This window comes from Bufo gargarizans, chromosome 3 (assembly GCF_014858855.1).
Source record: "Bufo gargarizans isolate SCDJY-AF-19 chromosome 3, ASM1485885v1, whole genome shotgun sequence".
Lineage (NCBI taxonomy): Eukaryota > Metazoa > Chordata > Amphibia > Anura > Bufonidae > Bufo > Bufo gargarizans.
In genome coordinates this window covers 541833803-541858107 of record NC_058082.1, presented here as the reverse complement: position 1 = coordinate 541858107, position 24305 = coordinate 541833803, and the positions used below count along the sequence as shown (strand labels likewise).

Genomic DNA, 24305 nt, shown 5'->3' with positions numbered 1-24305 from the left:
TAGTCAGGTTCTTTGTCTGCATTGCCATAATTTGCATCAAATTTATCAAACAGATCACATCAATATATTTTACACATCTTTAAACACAACACTTATGTCTAGCGCTAATACTCTATTTTCTGTTCACTACCCCATACAAGAGTAAAGCTGGCCATACTCCTAGTGTATCGCCAGTCTAATGTGTGGCAACTATCTAATGTGTGCAGGAAGCTGCCAACTCTCCTCTGACTAATGATTTCATGCGAGAGAAGGATGGTGCTAAATGAATATTGTTGCCCGATTCTTTTGTTCTCCAGTGATATAAGCCACAGCCAGAAGTGTCTGGCAGTGGTTTTCTCCACTTTCCCTATAGAATACACATATATGTGTGTAGGGAAGACAGGTTGATTTTGGGAGAGACAGCTGTTGGCTGGACAATCAGCTTAAGTTTGGTTCTTTTTGTGGGTTTTTAAACAGCTGCAGTTTTTAAAACTGGTGCATATGCACCAACCCCAAGTGCTTCCATTTTTTTTCTCATCTAAAGACTGTAGGTCCAAACTTATGTGCTCTTTATGTGAGTGGGAACTTTGGGGGTCATTTATAAAGAGTGGCATTCCAGACTACACCAGTCTTTTTTCTCACCTAATTATGTTCAAAAATCTGTCCTTGTGTCTTTATGTTGGTGGGAACTTTGTTTTTCCCAAATTTTGGTTGTCTTCAGCCACCATTGGGGGGACGTTTTGATGCTTACTGCATGCTGTTTATACAATAAACTCAGTAAGAAAATAGTATGCAGTGAGAGTTTAAGCTCCCTCTAGTGGTGACTGCTGGTAACTAGAGTTTTATGTTTTAACACTATTTACAATATATGCAGAGTATTTGGAACACTATATCAGAAAAATGGAGCCCCACATGCTATCAAAATAGACACGTTGGGATTATTAAATAGTGGCGTACTTTCCCATGCATTATTTTTTCTTCAGTTATTGCCCATATGCCCTCTTCACAATTACATTGCTATACATTTGGCCTATAGTGAATGTTTAAATGGAAGGAACACAATTTGTTATTAGTCTTGAGACTTATATCTCATATTGAGAGTGATTTCATGGTTCCAATGCTTGGTGCTAGTAAAATCAAAACACCCCCAGCCTTCAATAAAATCTTTCTCTCCCACTCATGGGACTAATGATTTTCTAATGTTGAACAGCTGGGTTATGTGTGTCATTTGCTGAGCACTGTGGAATCCTAAGGATATGTCTTTAATGTTTTAGTGCTGGAAAGCTTGTCTTTACCACCCAAGCCAAAGCTCTAAGGTTGGAAACAAAACCAGCAAATACTAAAACAACAACTTTTTTAATACTTAAAGGGGTTATCAAATGAAAAGGATTGCTATGCAATGAAAATAAAAGATTTTAAATGAAGCATTATTACAATATGCATGCAATATATTGTTCCTTTTTTATGTACATTACATTTTTATCCTTTAGGTCCACCATTCAGTGGTGGACTAACATGTTCAGTAGCTTCCTTTTCCCTCCTTTCATTGCTAGAATAATTATTTCCTAGTAAAGCAGATGAAGGGATCCAGACATCTTTCATTCATTAATTCCTGCTTCTAAATTCATGCAATATGTATCTCAGGAGCTATATGTGTGGGACTATTATATATGCAGTGGAGGAAGGGATTAACTTGCAATGCATCCTGGGAGATGCAGGAGCTCAATTGTCTTATGTAAACTGCTGCCCAGCCACAGAAAGGAAAAAAAAGATACCTAGATTTCTTGGTTAACCCCTTTAAAGCTTCAGAATGCAGTCTTTTTTAAAGATAGATCGAACAGCGAACAGTACTCTTGCCATGATACTCATACATGAAGCCTTGTACACAGTGTCGGACTGGGGTACCTAGGGAACACCAGTAAAATTTATTTTGGGGGCCCACCGTACGGATACATTCAAATATAATAAATAATCTAACAAGTTTTTTTATATGAACATAGGCTGGTTGAGGTGCTGTACATTGAATATATGTATGTAGTGTAGTAAATCTAATGTGTTATGTGCCACTTGTGCAGGGGGTGAGAGACTAGGGGCCCACCTTGCTCAGGGGCCCACCGGGGGATTCCCCTGTACCCCTGTGGGCCAGTACGAGCCTGCTTGTACATGGGTCTTTTCTGTTGAACTTGGAACTTTATCTAAACCTCTGTGAACAGAAAGAACGCTGGATGTATCAAATATATCAATCTAATTATCTAAATGTAGATGTAAGCCAATAAACTTAGGATATCAGATACAAGATGGCCTACACTGATGGAAAAAATGGTGAGGCCCTGGTGTAGATCCCATCTAAATCTAGCAGGGAACAGATGTTTTTTTTTTGACTATTTTATTGCTTTATTGATGGTGTCCCACATTGAGTGACATCACTACACCAAGACGGATGACATCATTAGTCCCAGCCCTCAGACTTTTATAGCCAGCCAAGTTAATTGTTAAAGATTATTGCTTTCAATGTTATTGAAAAAGGTAAAATAAATTTACGTGCACTTTTGTGTCTCCAGTCAGTTGCATGATGGGATATGGGGGTTATCTTGAGTTTTTAACGTATCATCTATCTTGTGTCTGATCTATAAGAATCCAACCTCTGGGATCCCATAACTCAAAAGAGACTGTGGTCCGGTGTCCTCCTGTATAAACTTAACTGCATTTGAGCATATGTGCCACCACTTTATTAATCTCTATTGACCTGCCAAGGAGAAGCCAAGTACAGTACTTGCCTGTGTCCGTCAGTCCCATAATGATGAATGGCAAAGTACCTGCTTTCTCATGATCAGTATGTGTCTCCACTGAGAAGACACTTCATGTGTCAGCCTGCTTGTCTGGCTTTCAGTGACTTTACACCAAAAGTTAATTGTCATGGAATAAAAATAAAGCACAAACTTAAATACATTGCATTCATAGCAGAGACAAAGTAATTGCCTTCCCTCGCCATCTCATTTTTACTGGGAGTCTTTCTTTTTCTTTATTTTTAACATCTGTTATACAATGAATGCGAATTACCCTCCATTTCTTTGTGATAATAGAAGATTACTACAAACAAAGAATGAGGATTCAACATAGTATGTTGATTATTTAACGAATGCAGTGACCGTGGAAATGTATTGAATACCTAATTTAGCACAGCAAAAACATCCAGGTGCACAGTGAAGTTAAAAGAACGCCTGACCTCATTTTGTTAAATGCTTTCAAGTTCTGCCTCTTTTTGTTCTCGGTCTATGAGTGATGCTCCACTTGACCTGCTATTTTTGTACTCGGTGAGGCTCATGTGAAATATATTTCTGTGACTATATTGTGACATATTTCAAATTGAGCAGAGATACATCACCATGAACGGATTTATGGAACTTCCAAGGAGAAGACAACATACAGTATAAAAGTAACATAACAGGAGACTAAAAAATATAACACCTGGAAACAACTGATGCATGACTAATCAGGTCTTGAGGAGCATGAAGGCTGTATATGGTTGTTCTTATGTCATAAATTAGGTATTTATGTTAATTGAATATTATCGGTTTTCATATGTCAGAAGCATATGTTAAACTTCTTGGGCCCATGCAATATCTGTACCTCCCTCCCATCCAAAATGTATAATTAATAATACTGCGTTAGAAGGGCCAGTTGGCCCCTGGGCTTCCATATGCGACTGCTATTCACCCTTATAACTAATCTTCTACTTATAGTCTATGTGCGCTTGATAATATTTATGTCTACACTTTGGTTAAAATGTAGGTACTCTACAGGTCACCTAGGTTATTATGTATGTCTCAGATGCCCCTGAAAAAAAATAATAATAATATATATATAAAGCAATATACAAAATAGCAATATACAAAATAGCAAAAAGGCAGCACTCCAAAATCAATAAAAAAAGAAAAATATATTTAGGCTACTTTCACACTTGCGTTTGGAGCGGATCCGTCTGGTATCTGCACAGACGGATCCGCTCCTATAATACAAACAATGGTATCCGTTCAGAACGGATCTGTCTGCATTATATTTCTAAAAAAAACTTTTTTCGTATTTTGTTACATTACAGCCTTAAGTTCAATGTTTTGTTAATCTGTATTTTATGTGATGGATCAAAACACAATAGTCCAAGTTGGTGAAGTGAAATGAGAAAAATGTATAAATAAAACTATTGTTTAGACATACACGTACACACCTTTTTTGAAAGGCCCCAGAGGCTGCAACACCTAAGCAAGAGGCATCACTAACCAAACACTGCCATGAAGACCAAGGAACTCTCCAAATCTATCATAACCAAATGGAAATAACATGAAACAACAGCAAACCTGTCAAGAGACGGACGCCCACCAAAGCTGACGGACCTGGCAAGGAGGGCATTAATCAGAGAGGCAGCACAGAGACCTAAGGTAACCTTGGAGGAGCCGCAGAGTTCCACAGCAGAGACTGGAGTATCTGTTCATAGGACCACAATAAGCTGTAAGCTCCATAGAGTTGAGCTTTATGGCAGATTGGCCAGAAGGAAAGCCATTACTTTCAGATAAAAACAAAAAGGCACATTGTGAGTTTGCAAAAAGGAATGTGGGAGACTCCCAAAATGTATGGAGGAAGGTGCTCTGGTCTGATGAAATTAAAATTGAACTTTTCGGCCATCAAAGAAAATGCTATGTCTGGCGCAATCCCAACACATCACATCATCCAAAGAACACCATCCCCACAGTGAAAAATGGTGGTTGCAGCATCATGCTGTGGGGATCTTTTTCAGCAGCCGGGACTGGGAAACTGGTCAGAGTTGGCTGAAAGATGGATGGTGCTAAATACAGGGATATTCTTGAGCAAAACCTGTACCAATCTGTGCGTGATTTGAGGCTAGGACTGGAGCTTCCCCTTCCAGCAGGACAATGACCCCAAAGACACTGTTAAGCAACACTTGACTGGTTTAAGTGGAAACATGTAAATGTGTTGGAATGGCCTAGTCAAAGCCCAGATCTCAATACAATAGAAAATCTATGGTCAGACTTAAAGATTGCTGTTCACAAGCGCAAACCATCTATCTTGAAGGAGCTGGAGCAGTTTTGCAAGGAGGAATGCGCAAAAATGCTAGTGGTAAGATGTGGCAAGCTCATAGAGACTTATCCAAAGCAACTTGGAGCTGTGATTGCCGCAAAAGGTGGCTCTACAAAGTATTAACTTTAGGGGAGTGAATAGTTATGCACATTGACTTGTAAATAATCAAGGGGGGTGATTTGTTTTGCAAGGCACTGTGTATATATACAGTTGAAAACCAGAAGTTTACATACACTATATAAAAAGACACATATGCATGTTTTTCTCGATATCTGAAATCAGAAAAATCCTTTCCTGTTTTCGGTCAATTAAGATTAGCATAATTATTTTTATTTGCCAAATGCCAGAATAATGAGAGAGAGAGAGAGAGAGAGAGAGAGAAAAGGTTTTAAGAAATTTTTATTACTTTCTACAATGTCAAAGGTTTACATAAACTAATATTACTATGCCTTTAAACAATTCTGAACTGCCCATATGATTATGTCATGTGTTTGGAAGTTAATTAGAGACACACCTGTGGATGTATTGAAATGTACACCTGAAACACGCTCCTTCTTTGTGTAGCATCATGGGAAAGTCTAAAGAAATCAGCCAAGATATCAGGAAGAGAATTGTGGACTTGCACTAGTCTGGCTCAACCTTGGGTGCAATTTCAAGATACCTGAAGGTGCCTCGTTCATCTGTACAAACAATTATACGCAAGTACAAACAAGATAGGAATGTCCAGCCATCATACTGCTCAGCAAGGAGATGGGTGCTTTGTCCCAGCGATGAATGTGATTTGTTCCGACGTGTGCATATCAACCCAAGAACAAAAGCAAAATACCCTGTAAAGATGATGGCTGGAAGCTGGTAAGAATTTCTCAATATCCACAGTGAAGCGAGTACTGTATCAACATGGTCTGAAAAGGCCACTCTGCCAGGAAGAAGCCATTACTCCAAAAGAAACATAAAAAAGCCAGATTAATGTTTGCAAATGCACAAAGGAACAAAGACCTACATTTTTGGAGACATGTCCTGAGGTCTGACAAAACTAAAATTGAACTTTTTTGCCATAATGACCATGGTTACGTTTGGAGGAAAAAGGAAGAAGCTTGGAAGCCTAAGAACACCATCCCAACTGTGAAACATGGGTGTGGCAGCATCATGTTGTGGGGTTGTTATGCTGCAGGAGGGACTGGTGCACTTCACAAAATAGATGGCATCATGAGGAAAGAAGATTATGTGTAAATACTGAAGCAACATCTGCCAAGAAGTTAAAGCTTTGGCGAAAATGGGTCTTCCAAAAGGACAATGACCCGAAGTATACCGCTAAACTGGTTACAAAGTGGCTTAAGTATAACAAAGTCAATGTGTTGGAGTGGCCATCACAAAGCCCTGATCTCAATCCTATTGAAAATTTATGGGCATAGCTGAAGAGGCAGGTGCGAGCAAGGCGACCAACAAACATGGCTCAGTTACACCAGTTTTGTCCCAGGAATGGACCCAAATTCTGACCAACCTATTGTGAGCAGCTTGTGGAAGAATATCCAAAACATTTGACCCAAGTTTAAGGGCAATTGTACCAAATATTAATGAAATGTATGTACACTTTTGATTTTGCAGAAAGTAATAAAAATGCCTTAAAACATTCTCTCTCTCTCTCTCTCTCTCTCTCTCTCTCTCTCTCTCTCATTATTCTGGCATTTAGCAAATAATATTAATTATGGTAATCCTAATTGAACAAAAACAGGAAAGGTTTATTCTGATTTCATGTGAGATATTGAGAAAAACATGCATATGTGTCTTTTTATTTAATGTATGTAAACTTCTGGTTTCAACTGTGTATATATATATATATATATATATATATATATGGAGAAAGTCCAATGGGAGCACCAACCTGAGAATGGGTGCAAAGTCCAAAAGGGGGTGACGGCAATCCCCAATAGTATAAAAGAGAAAAAAGAGGACTGCACTCCAAATTGTGATGAAAATCCAAGCTGTTTTATTCACCCATAGTATGGCAAATCTTGCGACGTTTCAGCTCATACGAGCTTGAGGAAGGCTCAGTATGAGCTGAAACGTCGCAAGATTTGCAATACTATGGGTGAATAAAACAGCTTGGATTTTCATCACAATTTGGAGTGCAGTCCTCTTTTTTTCTCCTCGGGCAGTGCACCCTTTTTACTCAGTTTTTTGGCTTGGTGGTGCTGCTGGTTATTTTTTCCAAATATATATATATATATATATATATATATATATGTATAGCTTGTAGAAAATAGACTGCACTCCAATTAAAAGTGAAAAAATAGTGAACTTTTATTCACCCATATTATGGCAACTTTTGCGACGTTTCGGCTCACAAGAGCCTTCTTCCAGCATAGAAACAGTGAAAATGAGAGCATATAAAGGTGTGTCTCAAATGACTAACCAATCACAGTGCAGTTACAATCATGATTTAAATTGAATACATCTGATGCAGATACAAAAAATAAACAAAGTGCATGTGCATAAAGTGACTTGTGCTAAGAGATCTGCGATATAAGACCGATGTTCCTGTTCATTGATCACATAAATATATAATATAAGTAATTTCCAAATACATGTATATAACATACTTGATGAAGTGAATAAGTGTTACAGATGGAGATCAAGGAAATCGCACCTCTAGATGGAATGGTGCTTGCATACACCATCACGCCTCATTGAGCGTTCCCATTTGTTCACTGCGCATGTCCAGATTGGCGTCATCATGTCTGTCATAGCGCTTACGTGTGACGCATGCGCTCATCGTAGTTGTACTGAAACTGCCATTTTATTGAAGGGCAACCCTGCACTGCAGTTTCTTAAGTGTAACTCCTAGATGTCTGAAATGTGCAAAGAATTTACCTCTAAAAGCGTGTCGAGCCGCGGTAGGTGCGTCCTACATAATCCAGCATGTGGAGAAGGATCCAGCTCTGCCGAGATGGATCCGACCCACTAGGTCGCATGTGTCAGAGGGGGACACTCCAATGTACCCCGCTGACACCGCCAACCTCATTGCTGGCAATTACACAGCCATAAAGGGGGTTCTCCCTCAGAGGGAAACATAGCACACAATCACTAAAATTTCATATCTGGAAATACGCAGCGGGAAGACACCGATGTTGATGCTCAGCACCATCATCATCAAAGAGGGCCAGTTCAAGGATCCCCATCCAATCTTTTAAAATTCAAAATTGTTCTAAAAGGCAAAGAGAAATTAACAAGTTAATTACGGATGATGAATCAATTTCATATGAATTACAAATTTGTATTATCACCATTTCAAGGCACTTTTATACAAAACCAATAGAGAAAGACCGCCAATACAAAGAAAATCTGGTTCAACCTCAAATCCCAGATCTCTCATCTAAATTCCACATTGAGCCCCATGGGGTGCAAGTTGTCAAGACTCAAGAGCATATATCCATCGCAATTCTCTCTTTTTCAAGATTGCCAGACGATCGCCACCTCTCCTAGGCATCGCAACATGGTCAATTATCCAGCATCTTAGATCCTGTTCAGTGTGATGAAGGGATCCAAAATGCCTGGAAACCGGTAGATCAGTACGTTTTTTCCTAATTGAATTTCTATGATTGTTCAACCTCAATTTCAATTCCGTTGATGTTTCCCCTACATATATTAAATTGCATGGACATGCTAAAACATAAATAACGTATGATGAAGAGCATGTCAAATGAAATCCAATGGGGTATTCTTTCCCTGTGGATGGATGTGCAAACGATCTAGATTTACAAATATAACGACAGTTGACGCAGTTGAGACACGCAAATTTATATATGCACCATACCTTTAAGCATCAACTACCTCATTTGAAACCATAAAGAGGTGAAAGGTTCCATCGCACCCTCTTCTAGGCAAGTTAGTGGTATACCCATTGGACTTGGCACTGTTCTATTTTCACTGCAGTTTTCCTCCGCTTAATGAACATTTAAAATAACCTCCTGCTTTGTTATGTTCTGCTTCTCAGTTTTGATGCATTCTGAAATCTTGTTTCTTAGGTTCCTCTAGATAGATATCATGTGATATAAAAGTAAAGTTGAGCAAATTGATTCAGCATGAATCGGATTTGTTAAACATTTTCAAAAGATTCAGAATCAGACTTTTATAAATCACTCGAAATGGCGGCTTCCATTTCACAGATCAGAAGATATGATGAAATGGATTGTATAACTTCTGGGGGCAGCCTTGCAGTCAACTTCCCTCTAGAACAGCCAGTCTTGAAGGACTACAGGTGTGAGTCACTGATGACTCAATAGATGATTCATAGCCACTATAAAACAGCCCAACCAGGAAATGATGCTGCTTCATGAGAACACATTTAGGAGAGAGGGCATTAGATAGAGAATTAGAGATAGTAAAACACAGAATACAGATATATAGTGGATTAGTGTCAGTGAGTATATAGTAAGTTTATAATAAAGAAAATAGGTAGATTTGGAATTAATTTATACAGAGAGATATAAAAATCAAGCTCAGTCAGTCAGTGTCAATGTGTTAGTTAGGCAGCTTTTTCATTTTAAAAAGAAAAAAAACAAAAAACACAGTGTAGTCTGTTTTTAAACAGGATATTTGTTATAACCAGCTACTACCCTTTTATCCATAGCCATGTATGTTGCTTTTATTTTCACATTATTGATGCTGCCTTGCTGTTAAAGAGCTAGAATGGGATTCTATACTGTCCTAGGAAACCTCAGAATGTCAAACACGACTTATTAGGACACTTTCGGTTCAGACCGAAACTATTCTGACAGAATGAAATCCAACAGCCGTTTTGTTCGAATCAGGGCTAAAAGGAATTTTACTCACCTGTGGATATAATGCTATTATGGAATATAAATCATTTGTAGACCAGAGCTGCAGTTGATTAAATTAGTTCAGGTATCTCCAGTATGTGACCACTGCAGCCTCTACCCCTTCTTATCTCATCTCTGTGTCTTCCCACATGTGTCTGCCCCATTTCCCACAATTCCGCCTATATCACATTTCTTATCCACATCCTATATAAAAAAACATTTTTAACATAAATGTTATGTTAATTTATACTGTATGTTTATTTGTATGTTCTTCCCATGTTTGCATGGTTTTCGTCTGGGTACTATTGTTTCCTCCCACATACCAAAATCATACTGATAGAGAACTTAGATTGTGAGCTCCACTGGCGACAATAAGCAGTAATAATGTCTGTAAAGTGCTGTCAAATATGTCAACACTATATAATTGTGTAAAATAAATAGATTTTTATTTACATTCTGTCATTTAGATCCATCAGCTCCACCAACACCAACCAATCTCAAGATAGCCAACTCAACAACAAACCATGATGGCACTATTACTGTATGGGTCACCTGGGATCTTCCAGAAGAACCTGACATTCCTGTCCATCATTATAAGGTGTTTTGGAGCTGGACATCACATGGCAAATCTGTTGTTCCAGCTAAGAAGAAGCGTAGGAAGACAACAGAAGGGGTAAACAAGTAGATTGACTTAACATATCTGTGTCAGTTGTTAATGTCATTTTGGTTTAAAAAAAAAATGACCAACTTTAAAACAGAAAAAAAAAAATGTTGCACAAGTTTTTTTTTAATGTATTTTCAAGCTGGTCAATTTGCAACGCTCAGCCCAGGATAACGCAAATGAAGATGAAAAGTAAAAACAATACATTAGTGTAATTACTAAAACTACATTTTAACTAATTTCATTATTGAACTTAATCAAATTCCTAGACAGTCACCATTATAATTTAAGAGTGTTTTATACTATCATCAATGCAACAGTTTCTTTTTTACAGTTATAAATATTACATTTTTTAGGTATCATATATGGCCATCTTTCTATTTCTATAATAATTTGTAAGAAATTTTCAGGAAATGTAACTGTAATATTTTTGTTGAATTTCAGAGCCAGAAGTATGTGACATTAGAAGGATTACAAGCCAACAGCAATTATATGGTAGAGATTCAAGCTATTACTTACTGGGGACAAGTACGTCTGAAAAGTGCAAAGGTCTCTTTATATTTTTCCTCCAGTCCATCAAGCTCATCTAGTAAGTATATGTATGCATAAACTATAAAGGTTCAAGGGCACATTTTAAGATAAGTTTTGAAACAATGGTATGGGAGGGTCAAAAAGTAATGCTTTTAACCCCTAGGAACTAATTATTGTCCACAGAAGACCAGAGAGGTTACTAGAATTTAATGGGTCCCATAGGAGCGGTGAAAAGTAGTTTGATATATCAATATGCATAAACCATAATTTAGCCCTAGACAATAAAAAGCCAACAATTTTTAATCATTGAGTGCATACAAAGTATAATGATTAAAAATGTGGATTACATTTTTTTTTAACCATAATTCCTAGACATAAGAATTTCCTTGTATATACAGTGGAGCGATTGACTAAAACACATTTGGATGGTTCATTTGCAGGAAATATAGAATTTTGTGGTGAACTAAAATATTGAAAGCTAGGCATTTAAGGGGTTTTCAAGGAGTAAAATATTGATGGCCTATCTACAGGCTTGGTCGTCAATATCAGTGCAATTGGGGTCCAATCCACCATACCCTCAGGGTCAACCATTTGAAAGATGCCCATTGAGCATTGCAGCTTCTTCTTCCTACGTTGGTGTCATCATGTGTATTGGTCGGCTATATGCAGCTCAATACCATAAAAATGAATGGGCATGAGCTGGAATATCATGTACAGCCACTATGTGATGTATGGTCCTGGGCTTAAATACAGTAAGGAGGCAGCATGGTTTGTCTACATGCTTTAAACCTTTCGAACAGATGATCAGCATTAGTGATTGAAGTTGGACTCCCATCAACTTGATAGTGATGACCTATTCTGAGCATAAGTCATCAATACTGTACTCAAGGTAAACCCCTTTAAAGTAGGCTCAGTGGCCAAACCAGGATTTGAGAAAGACACAGGTGCATATTATAGGAGGTGCAAAGGTGCAAAGGTTGCAATCACACCTGGGACCCTGTGTCTAAATGGTCCCAAAAGGTCTCCTGAGATCATATAAGGAGACCTTGTTACAGATTTTGTTTTGGTTCAAGTTGTGCCTCTGATAATACTTAACAAAAGAAAAAAATAGAATAACAGCAAAAATAGTACTGTAGTTGGTCTACAATTGCCGGTGTTGTTTTATATATTTACTTGATCATTACAGTATATCATATATGCTTTACTCCATTACTTTTGCATCTCTATTTCACAGTTCTAATGAAGATCAAAATAGCACAGAAAAAATAAATAAAAAATAGCAGCAAATAAATTCATGGAAATGCAGCTTACTGTTGATATTAGATGTTGCCAAGATTCTAATAAATCATTTAATTATTTGCAGAGGATCAAGTATCAAAAGTCAGTAAAATGAAGACTGATACTCTAGTGCCACCTCAAAGAAAACGCACAGCTCACATGCTTGAAATTGGAGCTCCATTCTATCAGGATAATCAACTTCAGGTCAAAGTTTACTGGAAAAAGACAGAAGGTGAATGCAAATTGTGCTCTTATAGTATTTTTTTTTCTATGCATCTCATACATAAGAACATAATAATGTGCAGATTTAAATAAAATGCTAGTTTAAGACATGTAGTTTTGAAATACAAGACAAGTTTCCTAAGAAGGACCTTCTGCCTCAAACCAAGTTGGTGATAAGTAGCCTTGAGTTAAAGTTCTCTCTCTCTCTCTCTCTCTCTCTCTCTCTCTCTCTCTCGAATTGATTAGAGAGAATTCTATGGTTATTATAAACTACATTTTCTAGTTAGTGTTAAATTTGGAGATTATGTATTTGCTAGTGCCATAGGTGTGCGCAGCCTATTGCATTAGGGTGTGCACCCTAAAGCACTAACACACGCCACGCGTGTGTATATTTATATACATACATACATATACTGTACAGGCCCACATACCTAAGCTGAAACACACTGGACCAAACCCTCAGAAGTAGGGAAAAGGGAAAAAGACTACCAGCTCCTTCAACCACCAAAGGAGCTTGCATCACTCTAGGGGCCTAGTAAAAACAGACACAAAAGGAAAAAGGACTTATCTTTAGATGAGCTGGCGCAGACAATCCACCAAAACTTCCAGCACTATAACCCACAAAGGCTATAGGGAGCGGGAGGAATAAATAGCCTCACCAATTACCAAACAAACCACACCTGATGGGAGGTGGCATTCTGTTCAAACCCAAAACAGTCAGATTGAGTCACATGCAGCAACTCTGACAGATCGTCTCAGAACACCCACAGGGCAGGGCGTGACATATGGGCATCTGTGGATGACGCACTGTTATGGGCATCAGTGGATGACACTATTATGGGGGCATCTGTGGATGATGCACTGTTATGGGGATCTGTGGATGACACTATTATGGGGGCATCTGTGGATGATGCTCTGTTATGGGCATCTGTGGATGACACTATTATGGGGGCATATGTGGATGACACTATTATAGGGGCATCTGTGGATGATGCACTGTTATGGGCATCTGTGGATGACACTATTATGGGGGCATCTGTGGATGACGCACTGTTATGGGCATCTGTGATGCCCCCATAATAGTGTAATCCACAGATGCCAATAACAGTGTGTCATCCACAGATGCCCCCATAACAGTGCGTCATCCATAGATGCCCCCATAATAGTGTCATCCACAGATGCCCATAACAGTGTGTCATCCACAGATGTCCATAACAGTGCATCATCCACAGATGCCCATAACAGTGCGTCATCCACAGATGCCCCCATAATAGTGTCAACCACAGATGCCCCCATAACAGTGCGTCATCCATAGATGCCCCCATAATAGTGTCATCCACAGATGCCCATAACAGGGGCATCTGTGGATGACACTATTATGGGGGCATCTGTGGATGACGCACTGTTATGGGCATCAGTGGATGACACACTGTTATGGGCATCGGTGGATGACACACTGTTATGGGCATCAGTGGATGACACACGGTTATGGGGGCATCTGTGCATGATGCATTGTTATTAACAGTGAGTCATCCACAGATTCCCCCCATAACAGTGATCCACAGATATCCCCTTAATAGATTGTTAAGGGGATATCTGTGGATGGCACTGTTATGGGGGCATGATCATTTGTGTGCAATCTGACACAGATGCGGGGGGATCTGTGGATGACACACATATATAGCAGCGCCAGCATCTTGTGCTATATGTCTCATGATCATCCACAGATATCTACCCCCCCCCCCATAACAGTGTCCCTGACAGTGACTGGGGGGTGGAGGCTGGCAACTATTGTAAGACGCGTTTCTTATGTAAGTGAGCTTAAGTTGTAAATAATAAACTTGTGCAAAGTATGTACTAGTATTACTACTATCTAATAATCCTTATCTATCACTTCACTAACTTACTGTGACAGTCACTCATTCCGTCACGTCGCATGCGCATGATCCTCCCACTTTATCAATGAAGCAGGCGGAGCAGGCGCGTGACGTCGGAGTGAGTGACGTTACGCCGCCGGCCGCTGGGAGACTGAGACAAGGAGCACAGCGGAGCAGTGGGGGTGGAGTCTGGATTGCACTACAGACCAGCACGCAGTATGTATGTCACTCTCATACATGACATGAAGCTGTGCGGTTGGACACTAGTGCGGGGCGGCTGGCAGGCGGCAGTGCAGGAGGCAGAGCACAGGGGTGTGATTAGGGTGTGCCCAGGCACACCCGGCACACCCCGTGCGCATGCCTATGGCTAGTGCACTATTATTCCTATTATTCTTCATCGTGTTCATATTAGTACTTTATTATTAGTAGTAATAGTAGTAGTAGTAGTAGTAGTTGTAGTACTAATAGTAGTATAGGGAGATCCTTTTTGCTGAACAAGCCACTACAATAGTGTGATAGAGACACTATAGGGAGATAATAGAGCTATATAAATGTGTAGACGTTAGGGAATTTGATCAGGAAAAGCTTGGAGGGAATGAGGGGCTAGTCATACTGTGTTTAATATAGCTTTTACTGGCAGCTAGTTATGTATTACAAAACCCCTTACAAGAAAAAAAAATATAAATCTATATATATATATTTTTTTAAAACCTCAAATTTCTAAAGTTCATAGGCTTATTGCTAGAACAGCACCCCAATACCATTTTGCTGCAAACGCTAAGCAATTGCATTTTTTTTTTTTCTAAAAAACATTTCACTGCATAATATCCATGTTATTAAACCAGTTGCATTATAGCAAAATCATTTTACGGAAATAAAGCACTTTAATACCTTTGTTATTAAATGCATAGTCTAAAGACATTTTTCTACAAACATTGCATTATTACATCAGTGTAAGTGCACACAATACTGAATCAGATTGTGTAGTTACTACAGAAATTGTGCATCATTATACATTATTATACCTGTGATATTAAACGCATAAAAAAATTCCATTATTGCCAAAATAAATTGATGATACCAGCTTGCGGAGGAACATTTAATTGTACTTCTGTCTTTAAATTACATCAAATATACTCGTACCATTTAATAATCCGTGTAGCAATTCTGTGACATTTAATTTATAGGAAACCCATGACTTTTCAATTATATGCCTCATAACAAATGTCTGGAAAACAGAAGAGTGCAAAACAAAAGACCCAAGTCTTGTCATCCCAGAGTCAGAATGTGGGTAGTAGCAGCAGTAGCATCATTAGCCAGTTGTAGCAATAGTAAGCCACAGTGTTTCATGGCTTTCAACAGGTGCCACATTATCATTACAAAGAGGATAGCATTGTGGACTGGATGGCTCACTTCTCCCCTAATTCACAGTAGGATGATATGGATGTCACCTCTGAGTCTGACACTGTGCCTTGGACCCAGGGTCATAGCATTCTTCCTACCCCTCCTCTTTGCAACACCGGATAAGCCTTTTGCTTTCCTAAGAAGAGGCAAAAGAAAACACCACACAATATGGAAAATAGTCAAGAGTCTCCCTGTTGATACATTGTGTAAGAAAAGTCAGTGTTTGCCATGAGGATGAGGTTCAGGGAGATGTGTTGAAGGACCTCATGTATAGCTGTGTTGGTGGTAGTTATAGCAGCACATATAGTTATGATGGTGGAGGTAGGGCAGTGGTGGAGACTATGGGATTCTGGGCAAATACATAGCAGGGAATCCAGAAGAGGGATACTATATGGGTGGTGGAACCCATGGACTTCTGGCCAAGCAGACTAGAACAGTTGCCCAAACTGGCCCAGTATGCTCTTTTTGTTGTGTCTTGTTGAGCTTCCAATTTCTTCTCAGAGAGGGTTCTCAGTGAGGCAGGGGCAATGTGACACCTAAACAGACAAAGTTGTCCTCCACTTTTATCAAAATGAAGGAGGCATAGACGATTTACACCGGCTGAGGCAAATAAATAGATCTGCCTTTGCTGATGATGTTCCACTGCCCCTTTCTTTCTGCCTACATCATGTTCTGTACAGTATGACTGCTGCTGCCACCACTGCTACAGCTGCTACTCCCTGATGCTAATCCCTTACTGCCACTTCCATTAACCCTATGGCTACTTCTATTACCCCTTCACAGCCAATACGACTACAACTACTACCCCTAAATAGCTGCACGCACATCTTACTGCCTTGTCTGTTCCATGCTGTGCTGCTTACTGCTGGCGCTACGATTGCAGCTGCATGGCACTATTACCCTATCCTTTCCACCTCCACATTGTACTGCTGCTGCTCCCAATTAACAGGGAGAATTTTCCAAGGCTTGTTCAGAACAAGCCCCTCTTTCTTCTGACAGTTAGCACTTGTATTACTGTATAAATATAGGCGTGTGTAAATATGGGTAGGCATTTTGCCCCTGTTAAAGATGACCTTTCACCACTCCTGACATGCTCGTTTTAATAGCTTCATGCATTCCTCATGTAATAACAATTCTGGAACAGCTATTCTTACGGCTCTATGTTGTGCCATTACTTTATTATTTCAAGTTATGAATGAATTGCTAGCAGTCTGCAGAAAGGGTACAGAGGGGTGGTAACCAGTTGGGATGTGTACCTGCACAGACTCTCTCTATCCAATCAGTGCTGCCATTTTCAGTCTGTGCAGGTATACCCCGCCAACTTGTTACCACCCCTCTGTTCCCTTACTGCAGACTGCTAGCAATTTATTCACAAATTCTATTATTGTTAGTATTATTATTATTATTTATTAGATCACCATTCATTACATGGCGTACATATGATAAGGGGTATACATACATAATACAGACAATTGCATTAATAATAATAAAGGAATAGCACAGCATAGAGCCATAAGAATAGATGCTCCAGAATTGTTATTACACAGGGAATGCATTAAGCTATTAAAATGAAAGGTCCTCTTTGAGGCATAATTTTGGACACTTTGGGGGAGCAAAAATTTGTAAAATAATTTTAAAATAGAAGTAACAAAATATATTGAAAAACAAATCTGTCCTTGGAGACCTCAGAGTGCCAGATACCTATTTTTAGGCAAATTGGACCAACTTTGTTTTGTGTAGGTTTGATTTGGACACAAAAGAGGACTTTATTGTATTACAGGACACAAATGCAATACACAGGCAACCTTTTACACTCTACTAGATCCTTCACATGCCATATGGGTTGAGAAGGTCTAGTAGTAGCTATATGGAATGAGAAATGCCTATATGTATTGAAGAACTTCTATCACTTGCTATATCAATTGTGACAGGCCCAGAAATTGTTGGATGGATTAAGAAAGGTCTATAAGGGAGTTTCAGATTCAGAAAGATCTAGTAGGGACCATATGGTTCGAGAAAGATCTAGCAGGGGCTATATAGATTAATAAAGGCTTAGTGAGGACCATATGGATTCAAAAAGGCCTTAGGAGGATGAAACACTAGGGACAATTTATCAAATCCAGCACTCTAGAAGTTTAGTTTTGGAATATGTCAAAAACAGGAATGGAGTGAAGGGACATTTGTGCTTGCATTTGCACATTGATATACAGTAGACAACTCTACATCTGTTCCATACTACATTAAGATGGCATCAGATCAAATTAGGGAGATGTTCTTGTTTACCATCATTCGCTGTTCATTATAAGAAGGCCATTCTCAGTTCAACCATAAAGACATTGGAATTTTCTAGTGTAAAGACTTCATTTTAATAGGATTATCAGTCAGTTGATTTCAACCTTTTTTTTTTTTTTTTTTAAATCAAATTGGCTGACAAAACAACTAAAACAAGGATGCATGTTAATAAATGTACAATTAAACCACATCATAGCTTTCATATAAGATACAACATCAAACAACAAATAAAGGAATAGTATCACAAACACAAATCCTTTCCATAGACCCAAATTGATCTCCTGCTCAGGTTGTTTGCCTGTTAGCCATAATGGAGAGCCACATGCAAAGAATGACTCTTGATCTAGTAAACCAGCTTTGCCATGCCTTTCTATTCTAACAATTCTTTTGAATGGCTGGGATCTAGTATGACATATAGCCAGCTGCAATCTCTGGACCTACAGTAACCAGCTGATTGCCAGGCTGGTCTCAACTGAAAATTTTGATTATCCTAATGAAGCCAACTCTAAAGTCAATAAATATCTAGATGATTTTGAATTATATGCTGCCTTAGATTATTTTATTCTGATGCAGACGTTTTAGTGGATTTACTGTCATGGTAAGTGGGGATAAGGGGAACATCAAGTAAACAAAGTAAACAGACAGCAACAGGTAAACAGACTAGGCCCCAAAGCTAGGGAATGGTAACCTCCTAACAATCCCTGGGCCTCTCCCTGACTGCTGACAGTATGAGCAAGTCCTGAAGGTAAACAAACTCATAAGCTGGAACCTAAGCCCTGCTGACACTGTAGCAAATCCTAACTTAGGGAGCGGGGAATGAGACTGCTGGTACCTTCCACCGTGAAGGGACCAGCATCTCCCTGAAACCTAGAAGCAACACATGCACAAAGAAGAAAACAGGAGTACTTAGCTTGAGACGAGTGGGATGTAGAGGATCCAAAAACAAACAGTATAGAACTCCAGAAGGAAAATATCAACTGCAAAGTCAGCAGTAAGAGGCAAACTTAAAGAGGACCTTTCATTACACTAAAAAAAAAATCGAAACTAAGTATGCTGACATGGAGAGCGGCGCCCAGGGATCTCCCTGCACTTACTATTATCCCTGTGCACCTGTTCTTGTTCTCCTGTGCGTCTCCTTCAAAGCAAAGAGTTTTTTTTCTCCCAGGCTATGAGCTGAAGCGCTGTGATTGGCTAGCACTGGGAGAAGGAGATGCCCAGGAGAACAAGAGCAGGCTCCTTCCGGTTGAACCGAAAATCTGAAGATACCGGAGCCTATACCGAGAGAACGGAGCGGCGCCCAGGGATAATAGTAAGTGCATGGAGATCCCTGGGTGCCTCTCTCCGTGTCAGCATACTTTAGATTAGATTTTTTATTGTAAAGAAAGGTCCTCTTTAAATAAAGCCTCTTAAACAGCTAACGAGCAGAATTTGTGGGAGGTGGGATCCTGCCCACAACAACAAACAGAAAGGAAAAACAGAAAGACCTGCCAGATAGACTCACGTGCTGCAAGTCTATCGGATCTTCTCAGATCTCTCACAGGGCAGGCAGTGACATGTGCTGAATGGCACAGATTTTTTTCATGTTGATAGGTTTTATTATAGAAACCCTAAACCTAGAAATAAATGATAAAAACATATGAGAGATTACTAGTGTTGGGAGAGCATGCTCTGCTGAACACAAATTTTACTCGAGCATCGCGATGCTCGGCACATCGCGGTATTCGAGCTACGCAGCTAATAAACATGCGTAGAGGTACTGGCAGTCACTGTAATGCCATAGCCGTGTTGGCTACTGGCATTACAGTAATTGGCTGGCCGTAACGCATCATCGGGTGCTATATAGTTCCCTCGAAGTCAGACCAGTGCGACCAGGTGGTTGGTTGTATTGTAGCTGATAATGCTTACAGTCGGTTAAGCACCACCCTGTCTTCCACAAAGTCCAGTCTCAGTAGCCAAGAGTATGGTCAACAGAATACTCACCCTGATACTTCTTCCTCCAACCATGGAGAGTCTTGCCAACCAAGTGATCCCACACTCGGATTTTCCAAGGAGCTCTTTTTATCGCCATTCCTTGATTTGGGCCTCTCACCAAGCCCGCTTGAAGAGGGACATGAGGAGATCTTGTGCCCTTTTTCCCAAGCTCTTAAGCATCCACAGTCACAAGAAGATGATGGTGGGGAATGGCAATTAGTGTTTCACGAGGTAGATGATGAGGATGAGACACAGTTGTCAATAAGTGAGGTTCTTGTTAGGTCAACAAGTCAGAAGGATGACCAGAGTGAGGAACTGGAAGAGGAGGTGGTGGACGATGAAATCACTGACCCAACCTGGGAAGGTGGCAAGCCGAGCGAGGACAGGAGTACAGGGGGGGAGGGATCCGCAGCACTGCAACAGGCTGGAAGAGGCAGTGGGGTGGCAAAAGGGAGAAGGCGGGCCTGTAACTGTTCCCCAGAGCACCCCCTTGCGGCAATCTCCCTTGGCAAGAGCAAGTGTTCTGCAGTCTGGTGCTTTTGTGAGTGCGGATGATAAAAGAATTATCATTTGCAACCTGTGTCGTACCAAAATGAGCAGGGGCGTAAACACTAGCAACCTCACCACCACCAGCATGATCCGCCACATGGCATCAAAGCACCCTAATAGTTTGGCAGAATGCATAGGTCCACAATCGGTGTCAGCGGGTCACACAACTACCTCCTCTTAATGGCCGTAACTTGGTGGTGACTTGGGAGCTCAGCAAGCTCACATACATACCATTCTTAGCCCATGTGTTGAACCTAGTAGTTCAGCGGTTTCTTAAAACCTACCCCAATTTGTCTGAGCTTCTGGTGAAGGTGCGCTGCATGTGTGCCCATTTCCATAAGTCATCGACAGCTTCCGCTGTTCTGGCAACGCTGCAGCAGCGATTGCAATTGCCAACTCACCGACTGTTGTGCAACGTGAGCACGCGCTGGAACTCGATGTGGCCAGACTTTGTGAGAAGTAGAGGGCAGTAGAATGCCAGCTGCAACATAGTCATCGCCTTTCCAGCCAGCTTCCGCTATTCACAAGCAAGGAGTGGGCATTGATGTCTGACCTCTGTGAAGTTTTTACGTAACTTTGAGCAATCAACACAGATGGCGAGTGGCGATAACGCTATTATCAGCGTAACCATCCCACTTCTGTGTCTACTCAAACGCTCGCTGCTCACAATTAAGGCGGATGCTTTGCATGTGGAAGAGGTGGAAATGGGGGAAGACCGTACACAGGGTAATAGCCAGACCACCCTCAGTTCGTCTTCTCAGCGCAAATTGGATGATAAAGAGGAGGATCAGGACAGCGAAGTCTTGTCTGTTGGAACTCTGGCACACATGGCTGACTTTATGTTAGGCTGCCTTTCCCGTTACCCTCACATTGTATGCATTTTGGCCAACACCGAATACTGGTTGTTCACCCTTCTCGACCCCTGATACAAAGAGAACTTATCATCTCTCATTCCTGTGGTGGAGCGGATGAGCAAAATGGTGCAATACCAGAAGGTTCTTGTGTAAAAAAATTGCTCCAAAATTTTCCAGCTGACAACTACAGAATACGTAGTTCCTTGGCCAACCAAGGAGTGGATATGAGGGGAACACACAGCAGTTCCAACAGAGGCAGGGCAACACTCTCCAAGGCCTGGAACAGTTTATGACACCCCACCAGCACCCTCACCCTGATGCGTGGCCTAGTGTCACAAGGAGGAAAATTTTTGGAAGATTGTGAAGGAGTACGTAGCAGACCGTGTCAACGTCATCAGTGATTCCTCTGTGCCTTACAACTATTGGGTGTCCAAGCTGGCCACATGGCACAAACTGGCGCTCTACGTCTTGGAGGTGCTGGCCTGCCCTGCCACCAGCGTTTTGTCAGAGCGGGTATTTAGTGCTGCTGGGGGCATAATAACTGATAAGCACATCCGCCTGTCAACTAGAAATGCTGACCGGTTGACTCTTCTAAAAATGAACAAGTCTTGGTTTGCCCCTGACTTCTCTACTCCACATAAAGGCACTCTAAATATGGCTTTTATGGTGTATTGAATACACTGTATTCCCATGCACACCTTTCACCACTAAAATGGGTATATGGTTCAATCTCCCTTTTCTCGTCTTCCTCCTCCTCCATAATATCAACATGCTTTTAGTCTGCCCTCAATCCTAATGTTTTAGAGCAGGCATCCTCAAACTGCAGCCCTCCAGCTGTTGTAAAACTACAACTCCCACAATGCCCTGCTGTAGTATGATACCTGTAGGCTGTTCGGGCATGCTGGGAGTTGTAGTTTTGCAACAGCTGGAGGGACGCAGTTTGAGGATGCCTGTTTTAAAGGGTCAGCTCAGTAGCAGGCCCTCACCCATAATGTTTTAGAGGGTCACCAGAAGGCCCTGACCCATAATGTTTTTGAGGGTCTCCAGCAACCCCTCATCTCATAATGTTTTAGAGGGTCCCCGGCATGCCCTCTCCCATAATATTTTTGAGGGTAACCAGCAAGCCCTCGTCCATAATGTTTTAGAGGGTCACCAGCAGGCCCTCACTTAAAATGTTTTTGAAGGTCACCAGCAGGCCCTCGCCCCTAAATGTTTCCTTACAATTTTTCCTCTAAAATCGATTTTATCTTTGGTTTTGTGCGTATTATTGTCAGTCTGTAAAAGTGGCGTACTACTCGGGTAACACCGTTCCCAGCAGCGACCTGGGAGTCCAAGATGTATCCAGACATCCTCCTCATGCTGTTCCTGAACCATTTTTGTGGTATTTCCATCAATTTCTGACCTTCTCTTTAGAGCAGGGGGTGCCTGGTTTAATGCTCTGGTTCTCCCATTGTGCTCGGGTGCTCTGAAAAGTACCTAAGCATCCCGAGGTGTTCTACTCAAGCACCTGAGCACTTTGGTGCCCGATCAACACTAGAGATTTCCTTGCCTATGGTTTGTCAATCTGCAGGATTTGCTGCATATTCTTGAAGCAAAGGGTTTCTTTAAAAAATGGCTGTTTGGGGCTACTCTACAAGGCTTGGCTTGATGATCTTTTTCCCCTACATACTACATACAGAGCAGAGGGGTAGGTTTCTGTTACAGTCTGTTGTCTTACAGACACACACAGAATGTCAAGAAGGATAATCTCTGTTTAATTCCAATGCAAGGCAAAATAGAATCAAAGAAAAGGGGGAAGTTAATTAAGGAGTTACTGTAATTAGCTGTTGGCGATCAATGGACCCACAAGGAGTTTTGGCATAGGGTCCTATGCTATCCTCTGTTCCCTATATATTTAATTTATTATACTGTATAGTATGAACAATTTTCTCGAAATCATGCACTAAAGTAATGCAATATATTACTTTCCAGTAACAGTGAACTGTACACTGAGACAAGCCATGCATTAATAAGTCCTTCTCAGACATAACAGCTTTACAAAGTTAGAGCTATAGTGTTAGATCATGTGAAAATAATATGGAGATTAATGGAATGTCTTCATATTATATGAAATATTCTCCTAAGAAGACTATTTATTTGAAGTATATATTGATATGGATGTGTATTCATCTCACTGACTTGTTTGTACTGGCCATCATTATGAAATATCTATGTTTATTAAAAGGCCTATGGTTCGGTAATCTTTAAACTAAGCACGGATCACTAAACTGAACTCCATCTGCTTTCTATACCATTGAAATGGTTATAGTGATTTTCCAGTATGAACTTTATTGTAAATCTTTAGTTGACTTAATTTATGAAAATAATAAACCTAACCCAGAGAAGTTAATTATTTTAAAACATTTTGGCTGATAATTTTAAACAAGACTGTTAGGCTATGTTAACATCATGTTTTTATCTTGCATTTAATGTATGCACAAATATGTTGAACAGATGCCTCCAATGAGTGCCCTATAGCAGTATCCCTTACCATAGGGTACCATCATAAAAATATATAAAAAAAATCTGTTTAGCATGTTTATATATATATATATATTTTTTTTTTTTTGCTAGACCCTGAACAATGGGAACGCATAGTATACAACTCTTTTGCATAATTTTTTTCCCCAACATACAGTATATGTTAAACAAAAGGTGAACACAGGAACACAGCCTTAGATTTATAATATACGATTATATACAGACTACTAGACCTTAACTGATTCATGAATGG

General features: G+C 40.2%; 1 protein-coding gene across 1 annotated transcript in view; it reads left to right on the top strand.

The window, feature by feature from the left end:
* Positions 1-24305, top strand: part of ANOS1 (anosmin 1) — a 195979-nt gene that overhangs the window by 129703 nt on the left and 41971 nt on the right. The window contains exons 7-9 of the mRNA XM_044287280.1: positions 10361-10566; positions 10999-11143; positions 12449-12595. Coding sequence (XP_044143215.1) covers positions 10361-10566; positions 10999-11143; positions 12449-12595 — 498 coding nt within the window. The remainder of the gene's footprint in view (positions 1-10360; positions 10567-10998; positions 11144-12448; positions 12596-24305) is intronic.